The sequence below is a fragment of the Mustelus asterias genome, chromosome 3, assembly GCF_964213995.1.
Source record: "Mustelus asterias chromosome 3, sMusAst1.hap1.1, whole genome shotgun sequence".
Taxonomy (NCBI): Eukaryota; Metazoa; Chordata; class Chondrichthyes; order Carcharhiniformes; family Triakidae; genus Mustelus; species Mustelus asterias.
Genome location: NC_135803.1, coordinates 72919846 through 72943175, shown reverse-complemented (window position 1 = coordinate 72943175; position 23330 = coordinate 72919846). Strand labels below are relative to the sequence as shown.

The 23330-nt window shown below is 45.7% G+C and overlaps 1 protein-coding gene across 2 annotated transcripts in view; it reads left to right on the top strand.

The window, feature by feature from the left end:
* Nucleotides 1–23330, top strand: part of LOC144491410 (anoctamin-7-like) — a 138392-nt gene that overhangs the window by 36122 nt on the left and 78940 nt on the right. For both annotated transcript variants that reach the window (XM_078209198.1, XM_078209199.1), the window contains exon 5: nt 19508–19615. In XM_078209198.1, coding sequence (XP_078065324.1) covers nt 19508–19615 — 108 coding nt within the window. The remainder of the gene's footprint in view (nt 1–19507; nt 19616–23330) is intronic.

The window sequence follows — 23330 nt, the reverse complement described above, 5'->3', positions numbered from 1 at the left end:
GAGAGTAGGTTGAGGGGGTATGTTGGAGAGGGCAGGTCAGGGGATGGGGTGGATTGGAGAGGATAGGGTAACCCGCAATGACAAAGGCAGGTTAGGGAGCTATGATAGCTGTTGTTGGCTAGAAATCTTGTTGCATGGATCTGGTTAAATGATACTGGAGAGGATAAATGAGAAACTTTCTATTGCTTCTCTCTGGTTGAAAGGTTTATCTACATCATTGCTTAGCTCACTATTACACTCCCATCTCAGTTCACTAGTATCATTTTTGAAGCAAACAAATCCTTTGAAAAATTATTCAAAGCTTCTTAATGTTTCCAATTATACATTTGAGTTACATTGTGGAGCAGGAGAAGAGGATTTGCACGTCAGTAAAAATTCTTTTGTCAATTACAACTCTTGTCCTTAATTGTATAACCTGGTTCTATATCAGTCTAAATCCTTTTGTGAACACTTCCCACTAATCATCTGTCATTTTATCTGTTCATGACCTTTTGTAGTTTCTTGCGGTCTTGTACAGAACAGAAGCCATACCAAGCTGTGATACAACCAGAAAGGATGTTTTCTATGGTGCATCTGTAAAGGTTGGTGAGAGTCGTAGCGGACCTGCCAAATTTCCTTAGCCTAGTGGGAAAGTAGAGGCGTTGGTGGGCTTTCTTAATTATAGTGTCAGCATGGGGGGACCAGGACAGGTTGTTGGTGATCTGGACACCTAAAAACTTGAAGCTTTCGACCATTTCCACTTCATCCCCATTGATGTAGATAGGGGCATGCCCTCCACTACGCTTCCTGAAGTTGATGACTATCTCCTTCATTTTGTTGTATTGAGGGAGAAATTATTGTTGTTGCACCAGTTCACCAGATTCTCTGTCTCTTTCCTATACTTCCTCTCATCATTGTTTGAGATCCAACCCATTGCAGTGATGTCATCAACAAACCTGAAAATCGAGTTGGAGGGGAATCTGGCCACTCAGTCATAGGTGTATGAGGAGTATAGAAAGGGGATGAGGACACAGCCTTGTGGGGCATCGGTGTTGTTGCCTATCCTTACTGATTGCGATCTGTGGGTTATGAAGTCTGGGATCCAGTCAGAGGGAGGAGCCGAGCCCCAGGCCATGGAGTTTGGAGATGAGTTTTGTTAGAATAATGGCATTGAAGGCTGAGCCGTAGTCAATAAATAGGAATCTGACATAGATGTCTTTGTTATCCAGATGTTCCGGGGTTGAGTGTAGGGCCAGGGAGAGGGGGTTTGCTGTGGACCTGTTGCGGTGATAGGTGAACTGTAGTGGATTCAGGCAATCAGGAGGCCTGAATTGATTCGAGCCATGACTAACCTTTCGAAGCATTTCATAATGATGGATGTCAGAGCCACTGGACGATAGTCATTAAGACACACTGCCTGGCTTTTCTTTGGTATCGGGATAATGGTCGTCTTCTTGAAGCAGATAGGGACCTCAGATTGCTGTAAAGAGAGGTTGAATATGTCTGCGAATACCCCCGCCAGCTGGTCCATGCAGGATCTGAGTGCGTATCCGGGTACCCATCTGGGCCAGTCGCTTTCCATGGGTTGACTTTCGAGAAGGTTGATCTTCGTCCGCGATGGTGACCCCAGATAGGGGTTCGGCTGAGGCTTCCAGGGTGGAGGGTGTGCTCTCTCTGAACCCTTGCTCAAAATGGGCATAGAATGTGTTGAGCTCATTGGGGAGGGGTGCACTGGTGCAGGTGATTCTACATGCCTACATCTTGCAGCCTGTTATGTCTTGCAGACCTTGCTGTAGTCAGTGGGAGTCTGTGTGGCTAGCCTGGGACGCTAACTTGGTCCAGAACTGTCTTTTGGCATCTTTGATGGATCGCTGTAGGTCTTATCTGGCTTTTTTGTATAGGTCAGGGTCGCCTGACTTGAACGCTTCAGACCTGGATGATGCACCATCAATCAAGAAAAGACTAGTTTGTATGCAAGAACAAATAGGCTTTTATTAACAAGAACTTGGAGCCATCCCTGTCGGAGATCTGGTCCGTACTAAAGGCTAGGGGGAGGAGCCATCGCCTTTATACCTGGACCAGGGGGAGGAGTCTTGGGCGGAGCCGGCAGGGATGTGCCACATATACAGATAATAACAGATAACAGCTAACAGTGGTTTACCACATTCACCCCCTGTTTAAAAAAAGAGTCCGCCGGGGGTGAGGCAGAATGAACAATATTTACAGGTTCAGTCTATCTGGAGACTTGCTCTGCCGCTGCGACCGCCGCAGTGCCGGTTCTGATGTAGGTTCAGGTCGTGGTGTTGTTTCAAGCGCCAGGACGTTGTTGTCATCAGCTGTCTCTTCCGATCGTCGAGTGCGTGGTGGCGACTCCTGGGGCTCAGGCGAGCTGTATACGGGGGTGAGAGGAGTGCATAGTGGTTCTGATGTGGTAGGCACAAAGTTGGGATTGGAGGGGAGGGGTTGGGGGGCCATAGTGGTCCCTGAGTCACCTGTGGGTGCTAGGTCTCGGATAAATACCGTGTCCTCCCGCCCATCGGAGTACGCCACATAGACGTACTGGGGGTTGGCGTGGAGGAGTAGAACCCTTTCGACCGGGGGGTCAGACTTATGGGTCCTGACATGCTTCCAAAGCAGGACAGGGCCTGGGTATGCCAGCCACGACGGTAGTGAAGTCCCCGAGGAAGACTTCCTGGGGAACACGAACATCCGTTCGTGGGGGGTGGCATTGGTTGCTGTGCACAGGAGAGACCTAATGGAGTGTAGTGCCTCTGGTAGGACCTCTTGCCAGCGGGTGACTGGAAGGCCTTTAGACCGTAGCGCTAGTAAAACGGCCTTCCAGACTGTTGCGTTCGCTCTCTCTCAACCTGTCCGTTTCTCCAGGGGTTGTAGCTAGTAGTCCTACTCGAGGCTATACCTTTGGAGAGCAGGAACCATCGCAGTTCATCACTCATGAAGGAGGATCCCTGGTCGCTATGGATATAGCTGGGGAAACCGAACAGAGTGAAGAGGCTGCGCAGGGCCCTGATGACCGTGGCCGAGGACATATCTGGGCAGGGAATAGCGAAGGGGAAACGTGAATATTCGTCAATGACATTGAGGAAATAAATGTTGCGATCAGATGAGGGGAGAGGGCCGTTGAAGTCAATGCTTAGGCATTCAAAGGGGCGGGTGGCTTTTATGAGGTGTGCCCTGTCTGGTCGGTAGAAGTGAGGCTTGCATTCCGCGCAGACCTGGCAATTTCGAGTTAGACCTGACATCCTCAACGGAGTAGGGCAGGTTACGAGCTCTAATGAAGTGAAAAAACCTGGTGACCCCCGGGTGGCAGAGCCTGTAACCGGTCAACCTGCGCACTGGCACATGTTCCACGGGACAGGGCGTCAGGTGGCTCATTGAGCTTCCCGGGCTGATACAAGATGTCATAATTGTAGGTGGAGAGTTCGATTCTCCACCGCAATATCTTATCATTCTTGATCTTGCCCAGCTGCGTATTGTTGAACATGAAGGCAACGGATCGTTGGTCCGTGAGTAGGATGAACCGTTTACCAGCTAAATAGTGGCGCCAGTGCTGAACAGCTTCCACTATGGCTTGGGCCTCCTTTTCGACAGAGGAGTGTCGAATTTCGGGGCCTTGGATGGTTCGTGAAAAGAAGGCCACGGGTCTGCCCGCCTGGTTAAGGGTGGCGGCTAGGGCGAAGTCAGACGCATCGCTCTCCACTTGGAACGGGATGGATTCGTCTATAGCGTGCATCGTGGCCTTCGCGATGTCAGCTTTGATGCGGTCGAAGGCCAGACAGGCCTCTGCCGTCAGGGGAAAAGAGGTGGATTTTATGAGCGGACGGGCTTTATCCGCATAGTTGGGGACCCACTGTGCATAGTACGAGAAGAAACCCAGGCATCTTCTCAGTGCTTTGAGGCTAGTGGGGAGGGGAAGTTCCAGGAGGGGACGCATACGGTCGGGATCGGGGCCAATGACTCCATTCTCCACTACGTACCCGAGGATGGCGAGGCAGTGTGTACGGAATACGCACTTCTCCTTATTGTAGGTCAGGTTAAGGAGACTAGCCGTGTGCAGGAATCTGTGGAGGTTGGCATCGTGGTCCTGCTGGTCATGGCCACAGATGGTGACGTTATCCAGGTACGGGAAGGTGGCCCGCAGCCCATTCTGGTCTACCATTCGGTCCATTTCACGCTGGAAAACCGAGACCCCGTTGGTGACGCCAAAAGAGACTCTAAGGAAGTGGTAAAGGCAACCATCCGCCTCGAACGCCGTATATTGGCGGTCCTCCGGGCGGATAGGGAGCTGGTGGTACGCCAACTTCAAGTCAATGGTGGAGAATACCCGATATTGTGCAATCTGACCATGTCAGATATGCGGGGAAGAGGGTACGCATCCAGCTGCGTGTATCGATTAATGGTCTGACTGTAGTTAATGACCATTCTGTGTTTCTCCCCAGTCTTAACGACTACCACTTGTGCCCACCAGGGGCTGATACTGGCCTGGATGATCCCTTCCTTGAGGAGCCACTGGACTTCGGACCTGATAAAGGCCCTGTCTCCAGCACTATACCGCCTGCTCTTGGTGGCGATGGACTTGCAGTCAGGAGTGAGATTCGCAAACAAGGAGGGAGGGGCGATTTTAAGTGTCGAGAGACTGCAGGTGGTGCGCGGTGGGCAATTTAGATGCTGCTGATTGCAGACGGAGAGCGGGGGAAAAGGCCCATTCTACAGTATAGTGACCCTCTTCAGATGGGTCATGAAATCTAGCCCCAGGAGTACAGCAGCGCAGAGATGTGGCAGCACGAGGAGCCTGAAGTTCTTGTATACTGTGCCCCGCACCTTCAGGATCACCACGCAGTACCCGAGGACATTTACAGAGCGGGACTGCGATGCCATGGAGATCGTTTGCTTGATGGGCCGCACGGAAAGGGCGTATCGACTCACCGTATCAGGGTGAATGAAGCTCTCCATACTCCCACTGTCAAACAAACAATGCTCCCTGTGCCCGTTTACCTCTATGTCCATCATGGACTTGGCGAGTCGGTGAGGCTTGGACTGGTCCAGGGTAACTGACACCACCGTTGGATCTTGCAGATAGTCATAGGGGGCTGTTGAGGTAGGAGATGGCGGCCCCTGCTGGTTGCTCGTGGCCGAAGTCGTCCAAGATGGCAGCCCCGTGGGTCGCCGGCGGCCTATGACATCATCCAAGATGGCGGCCCCCGCGGATCGCACGCGGCCGGGGTCGTCCAAGATGGTGGCCGGGGTCGTCCAAGATGGCGGCCCCCGCGGGTCACACGTGGCGCTCGTGGATTTGGAGATGGACGTACGGCAGACTTTGGCATAGCATCCCTTCTTCCCACACGCGGAGCAGAACGACTCCCTCGCCGGGCAGCGTTGTCAGGGGTGCTTACCCAAGCCACAGAAGTAGCACTTCGGGCCTCCAGAGGCAGCTGCAGCGGTCAGATCACCGGTGAGACGTGGCGCGGCGTAGGTCTGTGGCCCTCCCGAGTACAGGGGTCGCGACAGCTGCGGTGCCCACGATGCACCCACATAGTCAGGTGAGTAGGCCTCGAGATATTGGGAGGTCACCTCTAAGGATTCGGCCAGTTCCACAGTTTTCTTTAAGTCCAGCGCACCCTGTTCCAGTAGCCGTTGTCGGATATAGGTCGTCCCGATGCCCGTGACAAAGGCATCCCTGATTAAGTCCTCTGTGTTTTGGGTGGCAGTCACAGTCTTGCAGTTGCAGTTCCGGCCAAGCAGTCGCAACGTGCGCTGGAATTGGTCAACCGATTCTCCTGGCTGCCGTCTGCGCGTAGCTAGGAGATGTCTCGCGTAGACGTCATTAGGCCGTTTGTTATACTGGCCCTTTAAAAGTTCGATGGCGTCCTTGTAATTTTCTGTGTCCCGAATCGTAGAATATACTACGTCGCTTACCCGGCCGTGGAGCACTCGTAGTTTGTCGGCATCCGAACGGACAACAGTGGAGGCGTCAATGTAGTCTTCGAAGCATTTCAGCCAATGATCAAACGTGTTTGACGTTCCTACAGTTTGAGGATCCAGATTCAATCTGTCGGGTTTTAACATCTGCTCCATTTTAAAATCTTGTTAATAAAATTGATGCTGTGTGTGTGAGGAGGAGGGGGGTGTAACTTCAATGAAAATTAAACTTCTAGTGGAAAAACAGAAAAGTCCCACAACATGGAAATTAATTTGGCGTTAGTACTGCAGCTTTTCGGCTATGTACTGATCCTGACTAAAAGCTTCACTGTCTCAATATATTTGTATATAGTAGTTCTGAAAGACACCTTGAAAATCTACAACCCCTGCCCCCACTGATGCAACTAAACTTTGTGGCAACAGTGAGGAAGCTGTGGATGGGAGGAGGGGAAGGAAGTGTTGGGGAGGGGGTTCCCTTCATCTACTTACATCAGTGAAGAAAGAAAAATAATGACTAAGTATTTCTCCAGTGGCTTTCTTGGCATCAGATCATCTGAGTGCCTTACTGCTTCTTAAAGTGTGCTCACTACTTTAATGTGGCCAGCCAATTTCCACACAGCAAGCTCCCATAGACAGCAAGGTTGGACCTTTTACATCTATCTGAGAGGGTAGACATGGTCTCAGATTAACATCTCACCTGAACACTGGCACCACAGACAGTGCAGCACTCTCTCAGAATTGTAAGCCCATGTGCTCAACTTTCTGTAGTGGGACTTGAACCCATAACCTACTGAACTCCAGAGAGCTGAATGCTCCAACGTGATAGACATCCAAAACAGTGCATCTGGTCGACCTTTTATTAAGGGCTATGGGGAGAGAGCGGGTAAATGGAGTTGAAATCAACCATGATTGAATGGTGGAGTGGACTCGATGGGCCGAATGGCCTTACTTCCGCTCCTATGTCTTATGCTCTTATGGTCTTATGCAGCAGCTATGGACTGCCCACATGAGATGGTGCAACTAGGGCTAGTGGCTGTGATGGGGGGTTGGGGGTGTGAAGTAAGGGAAGGGGTGCTGATGGCTGTAAATGAAGTGTGATTGTCTCCTTTTGTGGGAGAATCCTTTTTTAAAAACTATTTTTAATTATGCAGGGACCTGGTCATATTCTGCACCTACTGCTCAAGACACCCCGATGCCAAAGCTGCAGTATCTGTATGCTGGGTAATAGTGAAGGCCTGGGTCATTGGGGTGTCTGACGTTCAGAGAGCCTCTGCACACAGCTCAACCCCCACACCCCCCCCCCCACCCCCTCATATAATTACAGAGGCAACATGTCAAATGGCCATGGAATTTCAAAGCCAATATCTGTTGTAAACGTCAATATTAGAACATAAGAACGAGGAGCAGGAGTAGGCCATCTGGCCCCTCGAGCCTGCTCCGCCATTCAATGAGATCTTGGCTGATTTTTTTCATGGACTCAGTTCCACTTACCTACCCGCTCACCATAATCCTTAATTTCTTTACTGTTCAAAAATTTATCTATCCTTGCCTTAAAACATTCAATGAGGTAGTCTCAACTGCTTCACTGGGCAGGGAATTCACAGATTCACAACCCTTTGGGTGAAGAAGTTCCTCCTCAACTCAGTCCTAAATCTGTTCCCCTTATTTTGAGGCCATGCCATCTAGTTCTAGTCTCACCCGCCAGTGGAAACACCCTCCCTGCTTCTATCTTATGTATTCCTTCATAATCTTATGTCTCCACAAGATCACCCCTCATTCTTCTAAATTCCAAACAGTCGTCATAAGCCAACCCTCCCAACTCCGGAATCAACCTAGTGAATCTCCTCTGCACCCCCTCCAGTATATCCTTTCTCAAGTAAGGAGACCAAAACTCTACACAGCAAATGTTTGTACAGACTGATCCATTTTGTTAGAATTTTGGCACAGATTTGTAGGTGAACCAGTTTAGAAAGCTATCACAGAATGGAAAGGAAATCTGGCAAAACTCAGAAATGTGACAGCAGCCGAATCACAAATGACACAGCATGCTTGTGCTCTGGGGGCCTTTTACCCTGTCCTTAGAAGACAAATTGATAAACGTAATGCTTGCCTGCCCCTTATGCCCATGTGACAAGTGCAAAATCCTACGCGCAACTGAAAATCCATGTTAATAGACTTTTTAATGTATGTAATTGGCTTTTTAACTGTCAGTGGGCGCAAATCTGACTCCTGCATGCACCCGCAGATCTCAAAATTACATGTGTGTGCGCTAACACGCATGCCCACTTTCATCTTGTGCAATTTTACACGTGTTCTGGTCAGACGCACGCCTGACCCCTTGGTGTCCCAAGGTGTATGGCTTGGATGGCATTAGCCATGGTAAATGTGTGGAATTACAGGGATAGGGCAGGGGGAAGGGCCTGGGTAAGATACTCTGTCAGAGAATCGGTGCAGACTCGATGGGCTAAATGGCATCTTCTGCACTGTAGGGATTCTATGAGAGAGATTGCAGAACACAGCAATACAGAAGGATCTGGGTGTCCTGGTATGTGAATCACAAAAGGTTATGTATTATTATGATGACTAAGTGATCAGGAAGGCAAATGGATTGTTGTGTTTATTGCAAAGAAACAAAAGTAGGGAAATTTTTCTGGTGAGTCCGCACTGGGAGGACTGTGCACAGTTTTGGTCTCCTCATTTAAGAAAGGATATAATTACATTGGAAGCAGTGCAAAGAGAGTTCACTTAACAGATTCCTGGGATGAAGGAACTGAGGAAGGTTGGACAGATTGGGCCTATATCCATTGGAGTTTAGAAGATTGAAAGGTGATCTTATTGAAACATAAAAAATCCCAAAGGGACTTGACAGGGTGGATGCTGAGAGGGTATTTCCCCTTGTGAGAGGGACAACTCAGGGACACAGTTTGAAAGTAAGTGGTCTCCATTTATAACTGAGGAGAGGAGAATCATTTTCTCTCAGAGGGTCGATGGTCCTTGAAATTCTCTTCCTCAGAGAGAGAAACTTTTTAAGACTGAGCTACATAGATTCTCGATTGACAAGGAAATCAAAGGGTGTGGGGGTAGGCAGGAGAGTGGAGCCCACAATCAGATCAGCCATGACCTTATCAAATGACGGAGCAGGCTCGAGGGGCTGAATGACCTATTTCTGCTCCTATTTCATATGTTGATATGAAAGAATGTTTAAAAAAGTTATTTTGCAATACTGCTCCATGCAGTTCTGGCAATCCAGCACTCACTCAGTAATACAATGAAGCGTAGCTTGTTTAACCCCATGGGGATTGTTATTGGGAAGCAACTGACAGGATTATCAGGAAAGAGTGGAGGAATGAGACTAATTATAAAGTTCGTCCAAAGAGCTAACCCAGATACCATGGGCTGGAAAACTTCCTTCTGTGCTGTAAGACTCTATAAATTATTTTGTGGAAAAACAGCTTAATTGCTCGGTTAAAGCAACAGAAAAGGAACTTAATTTCCAAACAGAACTCAACACCATGTAATTGTAGCACTAGGGGTTTCACCAAGAGACAGTCTACATCAGGCACTACTGTAATATTACAAGGAGCACAGGGTTATACTGGAGCCACAGAAACTCGTAATGTGAGGAAGATGATGCATAATTACATTCTCAGGACATGGTTCCTGGAGGGGCTTTTGAAGGAGACTGCCACAAAGGATCGTGTTGAAACTTATTGCTGTTGTTAATTCAGGAAGGTGTGTGCCTGTCTAAGCAAATCTCTGGGGAAATATTCTCTACATGTTTTTGAATATCTTGCCTTTTTGTGTGATTCATGGAATTAGGTAACAGTTGTTGCTTGAGACCTTTCTAAAGGTCAAATTGCTGTTCCCAGCTGGAGTTTAAAAAGGAAAATGTTAGCTCCTTGGAGTAGTAGCACTACCCAGCGTTTGATGTTACATCAAATTTCTTGCTAAAAGCTCGGGTAGGTAACAAACTTAGTTGATGCAGTGAGGTTCAAAATAATTATTTCTTCCTTCAGTGTACAAAGCTGTTTACAACCAGAGCATGGTTAACAGCTGGAGTACAATAAGTGTACACATGCATTTTAACATTGTACGAACTTGCAAAGGACATAATGGCCGGAATTCTCCAACCTCGCCTGCAGCTGGGATTCTCCAGTCCCACTGCCGTGAATGGAGATTTGACTGAATGCCAAATTCTTCATTCTCGCTGGCGTGCAAGACCGGTGAATTATGGCCAATGTCTCCTTTTATACCTGCTTCTTCCTTTAGCAACCTTGAATTTATCCTCTTTCATTAGCATATCTTCAGTTCAGTATTAAAATCATGTTTTATTTCCGTCCCTGCTGAAGGGAATAAGTAGGTCCAATGTCATGAGACATTCGACCCTGAATGCCTTCACCATGTCAATGGGAGGAGGCAGTGGCACATTGGTATTGTCACTGGACTAGTAATCCAAAGACCCAGGGTAATTCTCTGGGGACTGGGTTTAAATCTTACTAATTCAATAAAAATATGGAATTAAAATCTGATGATGACCTTGAATCAATTGTCGTTGAAATAAGTCTGCAAAGGCTGCTATCCCCTCACCAGATTCCCTTTTATTTACAAACTCTATTATAGTTCATAAAGTGCTACAGGTTCTGTATCAGCATCCAGAGTGCCAGGAGACCTTACACACCCAGTTATATATACAGAAAACACTCCCTGATTGGGCTGGTAATAATGAGCTCAATCAATCAGGGAGTTCATATTCCAAGAGGCCAACCTCAGGCCCCGTTGAAGTCATTACATTTGTGAAAACCCATGTGGTTTACTAATGTCCTTTAGTTAAGTAAATCTGCGGTCCTTACCTGGTCTGGCCTACATGTGACTCCAGAGCCACAGCAATGTGGTCAAAACTGCCCTCTGAAATGACCTAGTGAAACACTCAGTGCAAGGGCAATTAGCAATAGGCAATAAATGTCCAGCCAGTGACACCCATGTCCCATGAATGAATAAAAGAAATTCTTCACATATGCACTGAAAAAGAACATGCATTTATATCCTGCCTTTCACAAACTCAGGGCATCATATCGTGCTTCACAATCAGTGACATTTATTTTTTTCAATAAAACCATGAAGGAAAATAGAGCAGCTGATTCCTCACATCAAGGTCCCACACACACAAAGTGAAATGACTGATGGATTAATTAGTGGTGTTGGTGAGTGATGGTTGTTGTCCCAGACACTGGAGAGGGAGCTCTCTACACGTCCAGTCACCTGAACAGGCAGGTAAAGCTTCAGTTTAATATTTAATCATATCAGTACTGCCTGAGAGGTTGTTTCAACTGGTCAGGGAATGTAAAGCATAGAGCAGTCTCAGGATAAGAGATCGACCAGTTATGACTGAGGTGAAGAAGAATTACTCCCCTCAGTGGTGTGTTAGACTCTGGGGAAGGCAGTGGTGTAGTGGTATTGTCACTGGACTAGTATTCCAGAAACCCAGGGTAATGCTCTGGGAACCTGGCTTCGAATCCCACCATGGCAGATGGTGGAATTTTAATTCAATAAAAATCTGGAATTAAAAGATGACCATGAAACAATTGTCGGTTGTCGTAAAAACTCATCTTGTTCGCAAATGTCCTTTAGGGAAGGAAATCTACTATCTGGGCCTGGCTTGTATGTAACTCCAGACTCACAGCAATGTGGTTGACTCTTAAATGCCCTCATGAGATGGGCAATAAATGCTGGCCCAGCATGTGATGCCCACATCCATGAACGAGCAAAAAACAAAATCAACAATGACCTTTTTTAATTTTCATTTATTCTTTCATGGGATGTGGGCATCACTGACAAGTGACAAGACCAGCAGTTTGTTGCCCATCCCTTGAACTTGTCAGGCCATTTCAGAGAGCATTAGTGAACCAGATGGGTTTTTACAACAATCGATGACAGTTGTTATGGTTTATAATTCCAGATTTACTAATGCCACCAGCTGCTGTGGTGGGATTTGAACTCATTCTCCCAGAGCTTTACTCAGGGCCTCTGGATTTCTAGTCTAGTAACATTCCCACTATGCCATGGTCACCCCTTAAATGCCTCTAAACTAGGCCTGGACTTCAATACAGGGCAAAATATCAACATTTACAGATGACATAAAAGCTCAGAAATGTTGTAAACAAATGAGGAAGATCACAGCAGAGCTTCAAGTGGACAACGATGGACTGGTGAAGTCGGAAGACACAGATGAAGGCCGAAAATCTCCATCCTCATTGGCGACTGGAATTCTCCGATGCCGCTGAAAGTGAATGCCAAATTCTCCGTTCTCACTTGCGGCGGGGCAGGCACAGAGAGGATCATAAGACCATAAGACATAGGAGCGGAAGTAAGGCCATTCGGCCCATCGAGTCCACTCCACCATTCAATCATGGTTGATTTCAACTCCATTTACCCGCTCTCTCCCCATAGCCCTTAATTCCTCGAGAAATCAAGAATTTATCAATTTCTGTCTTGAAGACGCTCAACGTCTCGGCCTCCACAGCCCTCTGTGGCAATGAATTCCACAGACCCACCACTCTCTGGCTGAAGAAATTTCTCCTCATCTCTGTTCTAAAGTGACTCCCTTTTATTCTAAGGCTGTGCCCCCGCGTCCTAGTCTCCCCTGTTAATGGAAACAACTTCCCTACGTCCATCCTATCTAAGCCGTTCATTATCTTGTAAGTTTCTATCAGATCTCCCCTCAACCTCCTAAACTCCAATGAATATAATCCCACGATCCTCAGACGTTCATCGTATGTCAGGCCTACCATTCCTGGGATCATCCGTGTGAATCTCCGCTGGACCCGCTCCAGTGCCAGTATGTCCTTCCTGAGGTGTGGGGCCCAAAATTGCTCACAGTACTCCAAATGGGGCCTAACCAGTGCTTTATAAAGCCTCAGAAGTACATCCCTGCTTTTGTATTCCAAGCCTCTTGAGATAAATGACAACATTACATTTGCTTTCTTAATTACGGACTCAACCTGCAAGTTTACCTTTAGAGAATCCTGGACTAGGACTCCCAAGTCCCTTTGCACTTTAGCATTATGAATTTTGTCACCGTTTAGAAAATAGTCCATGCCTCTATTCTTTTTTCCAAAGTGTACGACCTCGCACTTGCCCACGTTGAATTTCATCAGCCACTTCTTGGACCACTCTCCTAAACTGTCTAAATCTTTCTGCAGCCTCCCCACCTCCTCAATACTACCTGCCCCTCCACCTATCTTTGTATCATCGGCAAACTTGGCCAGAATGCTCCCAGTCCCGTCATCTAGATCGTTAATATATAAAGAGAACAGCTGTGGCCCCAACACTGAACCCTGCGGGCACACGCCCGAAATTTAACACAACAAAGTCTATATTCCGAGAGGAAAAAGTAAGAGAGGCAACAAATGATACAATTTTAAAGGGGTTGCAAGAACAGAGAGATTGGTACACAGATCTTTGAAGGTGATACCATAAGTGAGAAGTTAAAAAGAAGAGTTCCTCGTCTTTATTAACATAGGAGTAAAGCACAAAAACAAGTAGGTTTATAAAGTATTGGATAGGTTTCAGCTGGAGCAGTGGTCCCCAACCTGTGCTCTGTGGACCACTCATGATCTGCAATCATCCCAGTCCCTTTCTACTGACGAGAACTGGAACTCCCAACTCTCCAAAAAAGTGACTGAGTGTGGGAGGATTATAGTGTGGAGCTCGCCTGAGAGACGGATGCAGGCCGCTTCACTATTCTTGCCGTTGTGACACTTAGTCATTTTTTTGGGAAAATTCCACCCAATAACTATCATAAAAATGAGCAGAATGAGCTTGGCCTTGACAAGTGCTGCAGTGCCATTGTGCCCAGATCTCATGACATTGCTTATCCATACACCTCACCTCATTCCACAAGAGGAGCTACAAAGCCCTGCTCCTGTGTTCCCACACATGCAGGTGGTTCCTCTGGCTGCAGCACTGAGCCAACCTTTAGTACCACTGCTGGCTGCCCCTTAGAGCCTAAGGGATGCAAGCAAACTAAAACCACACTATCTGATTCAAAAGAGATGCATGATAAATGGAGGTGTGCAGAACTTCACAGCAGTGTCAGACAGCTAGTCATGTGATTTGAGTTGTGCTGCCAGTGGGATCTTACACAGTGCAAAGGATTTAAATACAAAGAGATTTGACCTGACCAAAGAAATTGTTCCTGAGATTGACAATATGAAGAATAGAAGAGAGTTGCAAAGCTCTCTTGAGAATAAAGAAATGAGCATGGGTAAAGATGCAACAGTGGCCACCAGGTCCCAGAGGCAGACAGACTTCCTGTCTATTACTTCTAACGAGCACATGCAGATAAGCCATAAATCAACACAGCTTAACTTCCTCAGCAATGCTGATCAAAACGTGGAGATTGCATGTGGACATGGGGTGCCTTATGGAGATCTCCGAGGGGAGCAGAAATTACTGTGAAATGAAGAAATAGTGGCTTCAGAAGACGTGCAGAACTCTTTGGAAAATGGAGAGTTCAGCGAAGACATTGGGTACGATCTTACCTGCCATTCACGCTATGCTCCCATTGCAATGAGGTTGGAGAATTTGGCGGCCAGCCAAATCTCAGTTCACTGCAGTGGGATGGGGAAATCCTGCCACCATGAACGGTGATCAGATTCCGGCCAGATTGCTTTCCAACTTTCAGCTGGAGGAAGTCACCTCAAGTGAGCACACAGATGAAGTTCATGATGAACCCCACGCAACATGGACCCTTTGCGCGATTTCTTAGTGGCACTGATTGAATGGGAAAATCTGTTTGAAAGGTTAAAAGAGAATGAGCTGAAAGCAGGTCCAGAAATGGCCACAGCAACCATAATTCCCAAAAACTTCAGCCAACAAATTCCACCTCCAACAGAAACTAAATCTGGCCAACTGATCTGTCATTGTTCAGAGTTTGCAGATGGTGATGAAAGGACCCAACAGAGTTCAGCATAAATTTGTGCAAAATTATCAGCCCTGGGCAGTGAAATAGCCATTCCCAAACTGCCGATAACCTTAAGCAATGATTATTTGTAGAATACAATCAGCATCGCGCACTGACAGAACGATCTGTTCAACCATGGTAACTGTAGAATGCTGTGGAGAATATCACAGAGTTGGGGAACATGAGGATCATTAAAAACAATAGGGAAAGATTAAGAAGGAGTTTTGGTTGCAGAAACTAATAAACTTGCAGCAACAGCAGAAAATCTCAGATGTAAAGATGCATTGCAGAGAGGCAGAAAACAGCTCAGCCAGGTTTTCACAAATACAGATGATGATGCATGTGGACTGATATCGAAAAATGGTTCGCATCATACATTAAATAAAGTATCAGGTAATCCACATTCCCAGCCCAGCAAAAATCACGCAGGAAGATTTCACCTGTGCATTGCCATTGAATAAACCACTTCCAGGGGGTGAAAAACTGATATTTTCAGAACCCAAAGAGTCAAACAAAGTGGAAGCAACTTGTGTTAGACAGTTGACAAACATCTAATCTAAAAAGGTCATGGCATCCGACAATACGGAGAGAATAGTAGAGGTGAAGTTTCCAAATGACTCGTGGTCACACTAAATCCGAAGGCGAACATTCCAGTGCATTAAGTGACAACTTGCGTAGAGAAACTGAGTTGAAAAACTAGAGCAGGAAGAAAGCAGCATTGAAACCATAAGTCATGGAGGCAAGAGAGCTGAAATTCCATTGTAAGGAAATCAGTAGCTTAAAAGACGATTGTAAAGTTACCTCAAACTGCAGCGTACGACATGTGGAGTGAACCTGATACAAACAAGTTAAACAAACCTGAAAACAATAATGACAAAGGAGTTCCGTTCCTCAGAAATAGGCAACACAAATACATTAAAAAGGGCAGCTCAGTTCGGCTTGCTGGTGAACCCAAAGGCGATAGGTCCTGATAATAATATGGACATTATTATGGACACAAGGATTCCCTAAACCATAAAGCCCTGGCACTGGTTCACACAGGGACACCTGCAAAGCATGTCCCATCTGTGGAAAATGTCCAACAAAAGGCATTAAAGAGGACATCCAAGCAAGTGATGGCTCTACTGGTAATCTTGCTTAGAGTCATAGAGGTTTACAGCATGGAAACAGGCCCTTTGGCCCAACTTGTCCATGCCACCCTTTTTTTTTAAACCTCTAAGCTAATCCCAATTGCCTGCATTTGGCCCATATCTCTCTATACCCATCTTACCCATGTAACTGTCTAAATGCTTTTTAAAAGACAATGTTGTACCTGCCTCTACGACTACCTCTGGCAGCTTGTTCCAGATACTCACCACCCTCTGTGTGAAAAAATTGCCCGTCTGGACACTTTTGTATCTCTCCCCTCTCACCTTAAACCTATGCCCTCTAGTTTTAGACTCCCCTACTTTTGGGTAAAGATATTGACGATCTAGCTGATCTGTGCCACTCATTATTTTATAGACCTCTATAAGATCACCCCTCAGCCTCCGACGCTCCAGAGAAAAAAGTCCCAGTCTATCCAGCCTCTCCTTATAACCCAAACCATCAAGTCCTGGTGGCATCCTAGTAAATCTTTTCTGCACTCTTTCTACCTTAATAATATCCTTTCTATAAGAGGGTGACCAGAACTGCACACAGTATTCCAAGTGTGGCTTTACCAATGTCTTGTACAACTTCATAAAGACGTCCCAACTCCTGTATTCAATGTTCTGACCGATGAAACCAAGCATGCCAAATGCCTTCTTCACCACTCTGTCCACCTGTGACTCCAACTTCAAGGAGCTATGAACATGTAACCCTAGATCTCTTTGTTCTGTAACTCTCCCCAATGCCCTACCATTAACTGAGCAAGTCCTGCCCTGGTTCAATCTACCAAAACGCATCACCTCACATTTGTCTAAATTAAACTCTATCTGCCATTCGTCACCCACTGGCCCAATTGATCAAGATCCTACTGCAATCCAAGATAACTTTCTTCACTGTCCACTATGCCACCAATCTTGGTGTCATCTGCAAATTTACTAACCATGTTAGTAAGTTCTCTGTTTGAAGGGTGCATTAGTGCTTTCATCAACTGTAAAAGACAAATTGCCCAAGTGTTCTATCGCTGAAGCTTCCTTTAGCGAAAGCAGCCAATTGTATCATAATCAATGTTACACGGTGCTTTTGAATGACTTCAATTTGAACCGATGCTCCCCTCTGCACAGGCGACGGTTAAAAGACATTAGCCTGGCAAAGTCAAAAACGGATTGGTGGCTTTCATCTGGCACACTTAAGCGAAAAGAGACAAATGATCAAAATGACTGTGAGGCATCAGCAAATGACAGTCAGCACAACCAGAGTAAATGAAGCATGCAGAGAAAATACAGCAGCAAGTACTTAGAACTGGGATTTAATTACACAGGCACTGAACCATGGCCACTGTGTATTATGTGTCATGAAGTTCTGTCAAATGAAAGCTTAAAGCGTACTAATCTTTGCCATCATCTTGAGACTACACATGCAGAATGCGTATCCAAGTCAATTGTATTTTTTGAAAACATGCTCCAGGAATTTCAGAGTGGTAAAAAGATGATGGAATACGCATCTACTGGCAGTGATGATGCTAAGTCGGTGGAGGCCTTGTATTGGGTAGCTCAGCTCAAAGCAAAGACGGTGAAGCCACATACAATCAGGGAGGTGTTGATATAAGAGATCGTGAGTGTTATGCTGGGAGAGAAGGCCTGCAAGCAAATTAACAATTTCATTGTGGTCTAACACAGAATCAATGAGTTGGTCCACAACGTGAGTGATCAGCTAATAGCGAGAATACAAGCAAGTCGATTTAATGCACTTTAACGGGATGAATTATTGCAAACCTTTCAAACTTAATGTAAGTATAAACACAATGGAGGGATCCATGAGGACATTCTCTTTTGTAAATCTTTGTCCACATGTTCAACTGCAGGGGCTATTTTGATTCTTCAAACTGGGATTGATTGGTTGAAGTATGTAGGAGCTAACACAGATGGGGCCTGTGCGATGCTAGGCTGACTCAGTGGGGTTGTTACGTGTGTAAGAGCAGTGACTTTGCTAGCGACATCCTTTCACTGCAGCATTTATAGGGAGGCTTTAACTGTAAAGAAAATGCCTGCTAATTTCATGACTGTTTTGGAGAAAGTAAAATAGTTTTATCAAGGCCTCTTTATCAAAATCCTGGAGGTAACCATTGATCAGAAATTGAACTGGACTATCCATATAAATACTGTGGCTACCAGAACAGGTCAAAGGCCAGGACTTGCATGACAAGTAACTCACCTCCTGACTCCTCAAAGCCTGTCCACCATCGACAAGGCACAAGTCAGGAGTGTGTGGAATACTCTCCACTTGCCTGAATGAGTGCAGCTCCAACAACACTCGAGAAGCTTGACATCATCCAAGACAAAGCAACCCACTTGATTGCTACCCCTTCCACAAACATTCAATCGTTCCGCCACCGACAAACTGTAGCAGCTGTGTGTACCATCTACAAGATGCACTACAGGAACTCACCAAGGCTCCTTTGACAACACCTGCCAAACTTATGACTGGTACCATCTAGAAGGACAAGGGCAGCAGATACCTGCAAACACCACCGCCTGGAGTTACCCCTCCAAGTCACTCATCATCCTGACTTGGAAATATGTCACTGTTACTTCGATGTCACTGGGTCAAAATCCTGGAACGCCCTCCCTACCAGCAGCGTGGGTGTACCTAAACAACAGGAACTGCAGCAGTTCAAAAAGGCAGTTCACCACCACCTTCTCAAGGGCAACTAGAGATGGGCAAGAAATACTGGTCTAGCCAGCAACACCCACATCCCATAAATGACTTTTTAAAAATCCAGGCACACATGTATACAGTGACCCCGGTGAGTTGCCATTGGGACAAAGGTCACATGAAGGGGACAACCTAACAAATCTCAGGTACGTAATGGTCACTCAGCATCTTGTTCAGTCATTGCCCATGGAATGTTATGGCACAGGAAGAGGCCATTCAGCTAAGTGCATTTCTGCTAGTTCCTTGAAAGAGCACCCTTCCCCTTCTCCTCCATCTTTCCCCTCACTTTAAATCCTGGCTTTATAAAAATATTTAGCTACTTTCCTTTTCGACATTCTTATGTTTGTCCTGATGAGTACAAAATGAAAAACTTTGGCAAGACGTCTCTCTCTCTTCAACAATATTCTAGAATATTATGTAGGTCAGGTCTGAGCCAGGAGGGTGCTGGATTACAACAACAATGTATATTTATATAGCATATTTTACATAACAAAGCTGCTTCACAGGAACATTATCAAATAAAATTTGACACCGAGTGACATAAGGAGATTTTCGGGAAGATGAGCAAAAGCCTGGACAAAGAGGTAGGTCGCGCATTAAAAAGGAGGAGAGGTAGACAGGCAGAGAGATTTAGCAATGGAATTATAGAAAAATGTTGGGACTGGACCGTGAATGGTGGGTGATTTAAATCAGCAATGCTCAAGAAGGCAGAGTTGGAGGAATGAAGATATGAGGGTTGTGGGACTGAAGGAGATTATCTGGTCTTTGTTTGGATTTATCTCTCTGCAGCATGAGACACAGAATGAGAAGCAGAAAATCCATTACATTGTGCTGAATGCTCCATGGAAGGTCCTCTGCTATTATGCAGAGGACATGAGGCTGCGAGTTCCCCTGCAGGTAGGTGAATCATCGAGTGCTTGTGGAAAGGCTCATTATTTATTCACTGCGGGGGGGGGGTTTCATTTAATTTTAACTCCTGTTTTCATTCCTTACAACTTTTGTCTCTTTCTTTCCTGAAGACATAGGACTGATGTTACTGGTCCTTAGACAGCATCTTCCTAACACACAACCACTATCATCTAGCAGGACAAGGACTGCGGATGCCTGGGAACACCAGTACCTGGAGGTTCTCCTCAAATTCACTCACCATCCTAAATTGGAAATATAGCACCGTTCCTCCAATATTACTGGGTTAAAATCCTAGAACTCCCTAACAACACTGTGGGTGTACCTACATCGCATGGACTGCAGTGGTTCCGAAAGGCAGCTCACCACCACCTTCTCAAGGGCATCTAGAGATGGGCAATAAATGATGGTCTAGTCAGCAAAGTCCACATCCCACAAATGAATAAAACTAAATTACTCCCTCCCTAGTTGCATTAAACAGGCACAGAGGTTCAGTTGAAGAGGTGGAGACCTGGATTGAGGTCAGCCTTACCTACGATATCTTAGCAACTGCTTCATGCTCCTTCCTTTTAAACACTACATTGAACCTGATCACACTGTTAGATAAATGTTAATGTGCCATTAGTCTATTAATTAGATCTGGCTCATTATACATTAATAGACGGTCAGGTAGAGAATAAATTGGATTGTGGTTTCACTACCCGGTAGTGACGGGGAGACGGTAGCATAGTGGCAATGTGACCAGAGTCCAAGTCTAAAACATGACCTTGGCCACCTAATGGCTCCTCCCATTGGTCACTGGATAAGTCCATCCTCATGCTGCAATGCCCTTTCCACCAATTGGAAAATGTATAGATTCTTCATTGCCTGATTGGATGATTCCTTTGTGTTTGTCAAACAATCTTTCATCTTGATGTCTGGCATTTTTATCATTACTAAACAAAAATATTCAATGGTAGCATGGTGGCACAGTGGTTAGCACTGCTGCCTCACAGTGTCAGGGACCTGGGTTCAGTTGTGGAGTCTGCACATTCTCTCGGTGTCTGCGTGGGTTTCCACCGGGTGCACCGATTTCCGAAAGATGTGCTGGTTAGGTGCATTGGTCATGCTAAATTCTCCCTCAGTGTACCCGAATAGGCACTGGCAACTAGGGGATTTTCCCAGTAACTTCATTGCAATGTTAACATAAGCCTACTTGTGACACTAAAACTGAAGAACTCAACACAATTCTGTAAATGGAGTCTAACCAGAATTTATTTTCTTTTGTCTTTAATGGGATGTGGGTGTCATTGGCAAGACCAGCATTTGTTACTCATCCTTAACTGCCCTTTGAATTGAATGATTTAGAAGGCATTTCAGAGGGCAGTTAAGAAATGACCACATTGCTGTGGGTCTGGAGTCACAGATAGATCATGTGGTGATGTTGTGTGCATGCTATTATAATATAGAAGTGCTCAACAGAGCAAGGATTAACATGGGACTGGAGGATAGCACTGCTCATTGTATGATGCATAGAACACATGGTAAGAGGCTCAGAGACAACACTCTGGGAGCAGCCTGCATGAAGAAGCAGAACCATGCATTGCATTAACTGGGATCTGAAAATAGTTAAAGATTAACAATAAATGGTTCATGTTTAGACATACAACTCTTAAGATCTCAACATTGAGACAACACAACTGAACACACAACACAACATGGTGCTCAATGAGGCACCATAGTACAACAGGCCAGATCATGTAAAGATGACAGTTGTCCTCTCCTAAAGGGCATTAGAAACCCAAGTAATAGTTATCATGATCGCCATTATATTCCAGATTTATTCATTAAATTTAAGTTGCACTGGCAGTCATGGTAACCCATTTCCCCAGAACATTAGCATTGGCCTCTGGAACGCTAGTCTAGTGACATTACCACGATGTTACCACCTATCTGAAATCTGTACAACTATAGTATCAGAACATAGGAAGATAGGAATTAAGAGCAGAAGTAGGCCATTTGGCCCTTCGAGCCTGTTCCGCCATTCAATCAGATCATGGTTGACCTCTTCCTGGTCTCAAATCCACTCCCCTACCTGCTCCCCTTCTCTCTTTAATCCATTTTTAAAAATCAGAAATATATTTATCCTCTTCTTGAAACCATTTAATGATTCAGACTCCACTGTGCTATGGGGTAGCGAGTTCCACAAATTCACCATCCTCTGCAAGAAATACTTCCTCCTCATATCAGTTTTAAATCTACCGCCTCTCAACCTATAGCTGTAACCACTTGTTCTAGATTTCTCCAGGGGAAACATTTGGTCTGCGTTTACTTTATCAATCCCTTTAAGTATTTTATATACCACGATCAGATCTCCCCTCATCCTTCTAAACTCCAGCGAGTACAAGTCCAAACTGTTTACTCTCTCCTCATACGTCAACCCTTTCATCCCTGGAATCAATCTGGTGAACCTCCTCTGAACTGCCCCCAGTGCCACCACATCCCTCCTCAAATAAGGAGACCAAAACTGGACACAATACTCCAGATGTGGTCTCACTAACACCCTATACAATTGCAACAACACTTCTCTACTTTTATACTCCAGTCTCTTTGCAATAAATGCCAACATCCCATTTCCCTTTTTTTATTACATGCTGCACCTGCATATCGACTTTCTCTGATTCATGAACAAAGACACCCAGATCCCTCCGCCCGGACGCATTTTGAATCTGCTTCCCATTTAGATAATTAGCCTTTCTATTTTTTTGGCCAAAGTGGATAACCTCACACTTATCCACATTAAATTCCATCTGCCAAATTTTAGCCCATTCTCCTAGTCTGCAAAATCTTTATCTCCTCTTCACTGCCTGCTTTCCCACCTATTTTAGTATCATCTGCAAATTTTGCTATGTTACACTTTGTCCCTGCTTGCAAATCATTTATATAGATTGTAAACAGTTAAGGTCGGAGGACTGACCCCAGCAGCAACCTGACCCTCTGCTTTCTGTCAGTCAGCCAATCCACAGTGGTTAACACTGTTGCCTCTCAACGCCAGGGACCCGTGTTCGATTCCCGGCTTGGGTCACTGTCTGGGTGGAGTTTGCACGTTCTCCCTGTGTCTGTGGGTTTTCTCCAGGTGCTCTGGTTTCCTCCCACAGTCTGAAAGACGTGCTGGTTAGGTGCGTTGACCCGAACAGGCACCGGAGTGTGGTGACTAGGGGATTTTCACAGTAACTTCATTGCAGTGTGAATGTAAGCCTTACTTGTGACTAATAAATAAACTTTAACAATCTAATACTCTACCCCAGTCCCCTGCAATCTTACCTTTGGATCAGTCTTTTGTGCGACACCTTGTCTTTGTATTCAAGCCCTCAAGATAAAGGGCAATGTGGAGATGGTAGAGGTAATGGATAGGGTGAAAATTGAAGGTTGCACAAGAAAGACTGACTATGCTTAGAGTGGATAGTTCACCGGGTCCAGATGGCTTGCATCCCAAGTTGCTAAATGGAAGTGCCAGAGGATTGGAGAATGGCAAATGTGACACCCTTATTCAAACAATGGTATGCATAAAGAGAGTCCTAGTAAAGGCCAGTTAACTTAACATCAATGGTGGGTAAGGTTTTAGAAATAATGTTAAGGGGAAAAAATCAACAGGCACTTGGAGAGGTTTGAGCTAATTAAGAATAAAGTGTTTGTGCCGAACAGGCACCGGAGTGTGGCAACTAGG